Consider the following 9204-nt stretch of genomic DNA (forward strand, 5'->3'; position numbering starts at 1 on the left):
TTAAATCGTGTGCTGGAGCAGGGGAATGACTAAACCATGTTGGACAGTTGCCATCAAGGACTTGAGCTGCTCACCCCTGGTTTAGAACCAAGGCCCGACTCATCCAGGTCGCTTTCCACTCGGATGAGATCTTCCTGATTTCACGTTCAGACAGCAAAAGAACCACATCTTCACCTTTAGGTTTACACTCCAGACGCCATCCTCTCTACCGTTACGAGTTCCTGTCCTAACCTAAACAGGAAGAGGGACAATGGGAAGTCCCGGTGGAGTCTGACCCACACTGGCAAGACGTTCTTCTTTTGGTTATAGAGCCAGAGTCTGTCATGTTCTGTGTCCCTTTGTTCCCCAGCCCCTCCAGTTCCCACTCCAGGTTCTCCTTTTGTGTTTCATAGCACCCTCATGTGTCCTTTGTCTCATTTCTGTGTCTCCTGTGTTCCTTTAGTCTTCTCCAGTCACCCCTCTGCAGTGTTTATAGTTTCAGCTTTTCATGTTATTAGTCTCTTTAATATGTTTTGTCCCACCGGTCTTTGTAGTTCTCCTTCCCTTTAGAATTTTAGTTAGATGGTTGCTTTTCTGTTTTTAGGTTCACTCTTAGGTCATGTTAGTTTCTTCCCTGATTAGTCATTGCTTTCACCTGGTCCTCCCCTCCCCCCCCCCCCCACACCCCACACACCTGCAGCTCATCTGCCTCCCATTATGCCCCAGTGTATTTAAGCCCTGTCTTGTCGGTCCATTGCTGCTGTTTGTGGTAATTCTGTCAGTCTCTCTTTCCAAGTCTCTAGTGCTTCAGTTGGATCTCTAGTTTATTTTGGATTTTGGACATTTATGGAGTTTGGCGCCCTGCCCCTGGATTTATTCTTCGTTTCATCCTTCAACATTAAAGGATTTTACTTTACATTGTCTCCTGCCTCGTGTCATCCTGGGTTTCTGCACTTTGGGTTCTAACATCCCTCCAAAACGTGACAGAGTCAGGGGACACTTATGTTAATCCTTCTCCAGTTCCACAAATCACACATGAACCGGACAACCCGACGCTCTTGGCCTCCTTAAGCTGGAGATCTGCTCCTCTGCTCCATGACTCAGATGAAGGCTGCACTGCTCCTCCTGAATCCAAAGGTTTGCAATCTTTCACTTCCGCTTTCCGCCTCTGAAACACCCCACAGAGGGAGAATCTCATCACCAGTTAGACCCGGATACTTCTAAAGGTTCTTCATTAGGCAGGTTGCTGTAAGAACCTCAAACACCCGTCAGAATTAAAGATCAAGTTGCAACAAGGTCCACACACGACTTCTGGTGTAAAAGTCCAGTTCTGCCTCTCAGTAGCTTCCATTTTTAAACTCTACATCACAAGCAGCATGAATCATTATTGCTTTTTTCTTCGGAAAGCTAAATATCGGAAGTAGAAAGTTGCTGTCAGACGGGGTATGACAGTGCACCAGTCAGCAAAAATGTTAAAAACGCTCTTGGAAATAAACAAATACATGCAAATAGAATAAAACTAACCGATGAGTTGTAATCGTAAAGCCAGACTGGTCTAGTTAACTATTGATGAGACAGTTTCTGTCACCCTCACCACTTTCTCTCTACCTTTAACTTACGTGGAGTAGATTACGACCTTTCGCCATAGTGACAAGTTATTTTTCTGATGGCAAAACCTAAACAGGAAATGCTTTTTCAGATCTTTAGCTGTAATGTGCAACAACACAGTTCAGCTGTGGGTAACTTTGGGTTTTGTTCCTGCAGATCATTAGAGGAGGGCTGTCTGACAGCTGGCGAGGCTGACCGTCTGTCTGTCACAAGCAGGAAATGCAAACGATGCGGGAGAGCGCCGTTTCCCATTCTCACTCTGTCGCATGCATTCAGCCTCCTCACAGCCATTTGCATCCAAGGACCGAAGCAGCAGCGTTTTCTCATGACTGCGAGACTCGACCTCAAACGATGACGATGGTAACGTGTCAAAGTTCATTTGTACTGGGAGTGATTTGGTTCAGACTCGGTTCATGTAGTTTAGAATGAGAAGGAAGTGAGCAGATGCTGTTATGACCCTCTGTGACACTTGGCATCACTTTTTAATGTGTAATAATTCTGGTGGCTGTTGGTCTGAGTGTGAGGAGCGTGAAGGCGAGTAAACGTCTCACCTGCAGGAATCAGTCGTGAGTGAGGGACGAGCAGAATTAACCTTTGCTTAACTGTTTGTTTCAGTGTTTTTTAAATTTAATTTAAAGTAGTTCTGAAACAAAAACAGAAACAATCCGGCTGAGTTTGAAATAACCTTTGTGTTTTTAAGCGAGGTGTGTTTTCCTCTCACCCACTGAGCTGTTTTCATATCAGGCAGGTGTGATAACACGGGAACAGTCATTTTATTGTGTGAGCAGGAGGAGAACATTTGAATGATGCATCCTCATTTGTATCGGATTTCACTCCGTGGATGGATCAGCTTGTCCGTTTCCCTGCAGCTCAGACGCAGGTCTCCTAAACTCCTCTCAGGGAGCAGCAGGGCATCACAGCTGTCACTAATAGCTGCTTTTGTGAGGAAAAGGTCACAGATGTAGTTCTTTTTTTATAGCTTGCTGCTCGTCAGGCAGCCCAGCAGCGGCGAACAGAGCCTTTCCCTCTACCTTTAAACCTGTTTGTGATGTCTCGGATACTTCCTCTACTGACTGGCACTGTTTAAAAAAAAACTCTACTTCCTGATTTCACTTGATGTGTGTGTGTGTGTGTGTGTGTGTGTGCGCGCGTGTGTGTGTGTGTGTGTTAATCTCCTCCTTCCCGTGGCCTCGGTTGTCACACACACTGCTCATGAACTTTTTTTGGTTTAATTTGATAATTTTACTTGCACAACAACATGATGCAAACATGAAGTGAGTGAGAAGAGAGAACACATCACTAACAGTAAGACTCTAGTTCATTCAGCTGCGTTTTAATGGAGTTTTGCTGGTTTTTGTGCAAACCAGATTAAATGTTGTGATCATTAGTTTTCAATTTCATCCAGAAAGCTACTTTAAATGTCACTGCTGGATCACATTCTTCACACGTACAGTTTTTTAGGGATTAGGTTCATCTCGTAATCATGTGTTAGTTGTCGTCATCGTCGTCTTCCTCCGCTTATCCGGGTCCGGGTCGCGGGGGCAGCATCCCAACTAGGGAGCTCCAGACCATCCTCTCCCCGGCCACCTCCACCAGCTCCTCCGGCAGGACCCCAAGGCGTTCCCGGACCAGATTGGAGATGTAACCTCTCCAACGTGTCCTGGGTCGACCCGGGGACCTCCTGCCGGCAGGACATGCCCGAAACACCTCCCCAGGGAGGCGTCCAGGAGGCATCCTGACCAGATGCCCAAACCACCTCAACTGACTCCTTTCGATGCGGAGGAGCAGCGGTTCTACTCCGAGTCCCTCCCGAATGTCCGAGCTCCTCACCCTATCTCTAAGGCTGAGCCCGGCCACCCTACGGAGGAAACTCATTTGGGCCGCTTGTATCCACGATCTCGTTCTTTCGGTCATTACCCAAAGCTCATGACCATAGGTGAGGATTGGGACGTAGATCGACCGGTAAATCGAGAGCCTGGCTTTCTGGCTCAGCTCCCTCTTCACCACGACAGATCGGCTCAGCGTCCGCATCACTGCAGACGCCGAACCAATCCGCCTGTCGATCTCCCGATCCCTCCTACCCTCACTCGTGAACAAGACCCCGAGATACTTAAACTCCTCCACTTGAGGTAGGACCTCTCTCCCGACCTGGAGTTGGCAAGCCACCCTTTTCCGGTCGAGAACCATGGTCTCAGATTTGGAGGTGCTGATCCTCATCCCAGCCGCTTCACACTCGGCCGCGAACCTACACAGCAAGAGCTGAAGGTCAGAGCTGGATGAAGCTAGGAGGACCACATCATCCGCAAAAAGCAGAGACGAGATTCTCCTGCCACCAAACTCGACACACTCCACACCACGGCTGCGCCTAGAAATCCTGTCCATAAAGGTAATGAACAGAACCGGTGACAAAGGGCAGCCCGGGCGGAGTCCAACCCTCACCGGGAACAGGTCCGACTTACTTCCGGCTATACGGACCAAACTCACGCTCCTCTGGTAAAGGGACTGAATGGCCCTTAACAGAAAGCCACCCACCCCATACTCCTGGAGCGTCCCCCACAGGGTGCCCCTGTTTAAATATGTAAACAAATTGGTAACTTAAGTCTTTGAATTTTAATCTTGTAAATCCAAAATGCCCAAAAAATCTGCATTTCTTTATTAGATTTATTCTCCAAACTACAGTTTTGTTTTTGCACATCAAGAAAATTTTAAGGGGAAAAAATTATATATTTTGTATCTCCACTGTATCTATAAACACCCCGGATGTGACATAAAACCAGTTCATTCTTTTTATGTCACTGTTTGGTTTTAGGGGTTATTTGTCTAAAACATGTTTATTTTTGTTCCTTGTATCAGAAAATGGCACAAGTAGGCAGGAATTCCTTTTCCAAGCTTTGTTCGATCCATCTGAACTCTTCTAAGCCCCTCTTCTTTCTATTTCACCTACATTCTCCTATCCAATACTGCCCCCTAGTGGAAGACTCAACAAAGTTGTTTCAAAACGCACCCGTTTGTGATGTCACAAATTAGAGTTGAATTATTTCTCACTTCTCCATGCTGGAGGATCAGCAGATGTCACAAATTAGAGTTGAATTATTTCTCACTTCTCCATGCTGGAGGATCAGCAGCTCTATTCCAAGTCCCTCCTGGATTTTGGAGCTTCTCAGCTCATAGCAGCCAATCAGGGGGTGGGTGGGTGTGGCCAGCTTTAGCCTGACAGAGCCCTGAAATGGCTCATTCTGAAAGGTACTGAAAATGTCAAGAATAAAACCGCTGAGATCGCTTTATATTAGAGGGGTTTTATGCAAAGAACTTCATAAACATGTCTTGTATTGACAATACAACTTTTATAACTTAAGGGGGAAGTTCACTGTGAAATAAATAATACTTGATATTTTCAAGTACTCTGATTTTTATTTGCAGGCTGAATGTGAAGCTAGTCTTCTGCCCCTATTCCCTGCACTAGTCACAGAAAGAAGATAGACAGGGCCACAGTTGGGTCGGTAAAAGCCACGCAGATCTACATCACAATGCTGTAAATTAGCATTCATGGACTCACCCATCTTGACTCAAGACTGGGTACAGCTGTGCTGAGAGAAAGCAGAGCTAACCATTAGCGTTAGCGACTCCACAGCACGGCAGAACTCCCTCAGGCTTTTGTTATTTGTGGAGATAAAACATCAGTGTGTCAGAGTGAACAGAGGCAGTGGAAGAGTTGTGTAGCTGTTAGCCAATCAGAGGCGAGATTTTACCAACTCCTACTTCCTTAAACCAAAACTTTGTTTTCCCACAGAGATCCACTCATGTGACATTCATTTATACTCGACCACAGCAGATTTATTGGAAAAACTAGTCGTGAGAAGTCTCATTTAACATGAGAACTCGTGATAAAGTCGTCGGTGTTCAGCACGAAGGCACGTTTATCAAACTCTTTTTTGTGATCCTGCAGAAATATTTCTTTGTGTTTTGACATTTGAAGCCATAATCTGAGATTCCAGGAGAAGTTTTACACAAAAACTGCTCTAAGTGAACTAAACTCAGGTTGGTGTGAGAAATTCCAGCCGTGGATATTTTGTTCTGTAGTTAAACATTTGCAACAAAAGTCTGGTCTAATCACAGAGTGGCCTTGCTCAGAAAGCAGCCTCACTGACGAACGCTGCAGATAAATAACTAAACTTAAATGATTATTAACTCGTCTGTCTGAGAGCTTCAGACCCAAATATCTGAACATGTCCATCCTGGTTTGTTTGCTGTCTCTTTTCTACAAGGCACTCGAGGAGTACAGACGCTTCTCTGTTTCGCTCCCTTATCTTTTTTCCCAAGGCTCTTTGTCCTGTCTGCCCACAGAGCGCTTCTCTGCATTTCTTCTGAAAAACTCTATTTTTTTTTTTACTAACCATGGATTTGATAAATTGGTCATTCAATGCGATCGATAAGATTTTTTCAACAATGAGAACGGAGCAGGGGGCTCCCACATGTCCACAAGGTACACACCCGGTGGGTTATATGCTGGATTCCTGGAAGGAGTGGAAGATCATATGCCTCAGCCAGCTGTCCACTGTGGATGTTGAAGACGCGTGGATATTTGGTCTGATGATCACTGGATTTCTCCTGATTGGAGTGGGAGGATATCTGGTTTTCTGGAAATTTGGGAAGACGGGAGCGAATGGAGGGCGACCCGCACCCACGGAAAGCACCGTCCATGTGGAGACTTCTCAGACTGGGACGTTACTCGAGGTGAATCGTAAGCTGGACAATGTTCTAGCTGCGATACCGGTATTAGTGCTCAACATGGATGTCATCTCGGAGAGTCACCGGACGGTATGGACAGGTTTAAAAACCCAAAATTGGCTTCACTGAAGGACTGGAATGATCAGTTTAAAGACTGAAGGCAGAGAGGAAAATTATCTGAGCCTGACCCAAACAAATTCTTGTTATCTGAATCTGATGCCCTGGTAGCCTTGAGCTGCAAGTAACTAAAACCCTCTTGCTGGGGGAAACAGGACCCCCCCCCCACACACACACACACCCCACCCCACCCCCTCCCGCCCTCCTATTGGAGTCTCATGTTATGTTGTGATGTCTGAAGTCTGTTGCATATCTGTCTGAGGTGTTTTTTTGCAGAGCAAAGCTGCCCTCCCGGTGGAGGGTAACTCTGAAGTGCCTTTTTTCCCTCCACCTGAACCAATCCTCATGTAACCCTCTGATCTCTATTAAGGTAGCACGACTCAGGGTTGCGAATGACCACAGTCACCAATTCTTGTCATGTGTCTTGCCCATGTATGTCTGATCTCTGAATTGTGTGTACTGAAACTCTAATTTTCCTCTGGGATTAATAAAGTATTGATTGATTGATTGATTGATTGATAGATTAACCTCTACTTTTCCATTGTTCTGATGTTTTCAGAGCTTTCTTGGAAAAATGAGGAACCTGTAAGTAAAATCAAACACTCCACATATTGTTCCTGCGTAATGTGCATCAAGCTTCACTCCATCCTGTGTTGTTTCAGGAACAGTGGACCTCCTGCTCCTCCCAGACGCACAGGTGAGGTTTCATTTGAAATGTAAAGAAACCCTGATGTGATTTCTCACGTCCGCCTCTTCAAATATGGCTGTGTGTTCATTTCTGTTTCAGAAATCAGAGCAGGGTTTGAATGGCCACAGGAAGAATTTGTGAGTAGCACAAGAAGGTGGAGTGATTTTGTTTTAGTTCATCCAGTAATAATCATCTTAATTCTCGTTAATTTAGCTTTTTTGTTTTGTGTTTTAATCGTTCTTATCAGCTCGCGTGTCTGCATTATTACAAAACAGGATTTCTGGACAATTCCCCAAAAATAAAATCTAATTAGCAAAATATGGTTTTGCTCGCTGTGTTACTAATGATGCTGTTCAGTCATCCATAAATATCACATGAGAAGAATTTGCTTTAGTTTTAAAGAAAACTTTTATTTTTCTGTTGTTGTTGAAATCTTTTCTGAGCAGGACGACGAGGACGGAGACATGTACGAAGTACCTCCTTGTGAGCGTGCTCCTCTTAAAGCGCCCTCAAGCCAAGGACAAGAAAACATTTATTTAGGTAAACTCTTCCTGCTGTTTTTTAGTAAAGGTGTCCATTTACACGATTTTCCCTGAAGAAATAGTTGTTTGTTGTTTGTTTTATCAGAAAGGTCGTCCAACCCCACAGCTCAACAGAGGGGGGTCACCCCTATCCCACCCCGACCAGGAAAACCTCCGGTAACAACGAACCCTGACACTTTACCAAAACCGTCGGTTAAAGATTTTTCTAACCTGTTTTGATTAAATAAATTCCAGAAACCTCACAAAGAGGAGCTCTTCAGTGATTCCAACAGCAAAAAACGTGAGGATGAATCAGTTTTTAACCTTCGATTCCCAACAGTTAATAAGACTGCCCCCTTCCTCCTGTCAGCGCCTGAAATAGACAGAAACGACAAGCCCGGGAGGAAGGTGAGGCCTCCTCCTGCAGCCGCTCCTGCTCCCGCCGCTGTCCCTGCAGCTGAAGATGACGGTAAACATGTTTACATCACATTTGTGACTACGTGCTGGCTGTGAGGAAGCTTTAACACACGTATCTGAAAACTGCATGGCCTGCGTGCTAAATCCGACCACACACAGCTGCTAAAATTACATTTCCCCCAGAAAAACATGACATTCTGCAGTGTCATCGTTTATTAAATTTAGGGAACAGAAGTTTCTTTGTAAAAACGTTTAAAATCAGAAGTGACAAGTGGAAACTGGAACAGAGAAGAGAGCACCACCTACTGAAGTGCCGTTGGGCTAGAGGTTCAGCCATGAGCTCTCCTTTTGTTTGGAAAAGCTTCAAAATTTCTAAAATCCTTATGTACTTTATTTTAAGTAATGTGTCACACACACACACACACACACACACACACACACACACACACACACACACACACAAGTGAAAAGAGAGAATGAGAAAGAGGGAGGATGAGACTGAGATGGAGGGTGATAAGGGAGAGGGGGAAAGATAAAAAGGGAGGAAGAGAGAGAGATGGAGAGAGAGAGGGGGGGGAAAGAGAGAGAGAGAGTTGAGGGAGAAAAAGATAAAAAGGAGAAGAGAGAGAGAGTGAGGGAGAGGGAGAGAGGGGAAGAGAGAGGGAGAGAGAGAGATGGAAAGAGATGGAGAGAGTTGGATGGAGAAAGAGAGAGAGAGAGAGAGGGAGAGAGAGAGGAAGAAAGGGAGAGAGAGAGAGTTGGATGGAGAGAGGGAGAGGGAGAGAGAGAGAGAGAGAGAGAGAGAGAGAGAGAGAGAGAGAGAGAGAGAAGAGAGAGAGAGAGAGAGAGAGAGAGATAAAAAAGAGAGAAAAAGAGATAAAGAGAGAGAGAGAGAGAGAGAGAGAGAGGAGAGAGAGAGAAAGAGATAAAAGAGAGAGAGATAAAAAGAGATAAAAAGAGAGAGAGATAAAAAGAGATAAAAAGAGAGAGAGATAAAAAGATAAAAAGAGAGAGAGATAAAAAGATAAAAAGAGAGAGAGATTAAAAAGATAAAAAGAGAGAGAGATAAAAAGATAAAAAGAGAGAGAGATAAAAAGATAAAGAGAGAGAGAAAAAGATAAAGAGAGAGAGAGAGAGAGAGAGAGA

At 44.9% G+C, this 9204-nt stretch overlaps 1 protein-coding gene across 1 annotated transcript in view; it reads left to right on the plus strand.

The window, feature by feature from the left end:
- Positions 1-644: 644 nt before the first annotated feature.
- Positions 645-9204, plus strand: part of si:dkeyp-117b11.1 (B-cell linker protein) — a gene marked incomplete in the record, with an annotated part of 19325 nt that continues 10765 nt past the window's right edge. The window contains 9 exon segments of the mRNA XM_070546200.1: positions 645-1116; positions 1744-1947; positions 6992-7017; positions 7095-7129; positions 7220-7257; positions 7567-7660; positions 7748-7818; positions 7897-7942; positions 8012-8110. Of these exon segments, the coding sequence (XP_070402301.1) occupies positions 1807-1947; positions 6992-7017; positions 7095-7129; positions 7220-7257; positions 7567-7660; positions 7748-7818; positions 7897-7942; positions 8012-8110 (550 nt within the window).

The sequence above is a fragment of the Nothobranchius furzeri genome, chromosome 17, assembly GCF_043380555.1.
Source record: "Nothobranchius furzeri strain GRZ-AD chromosome 17, NfurGRZ-RIMD1, whole genome shotgun sequence".
NCBI classification, from domain to species: domain Eukaryota; kingdom Metazoa; phylum Chordata; class Actinopteri; order Cyprinodontiformes; family Nothobranchiidae; genus Nothobranchius; species Nothobranchius furzeri.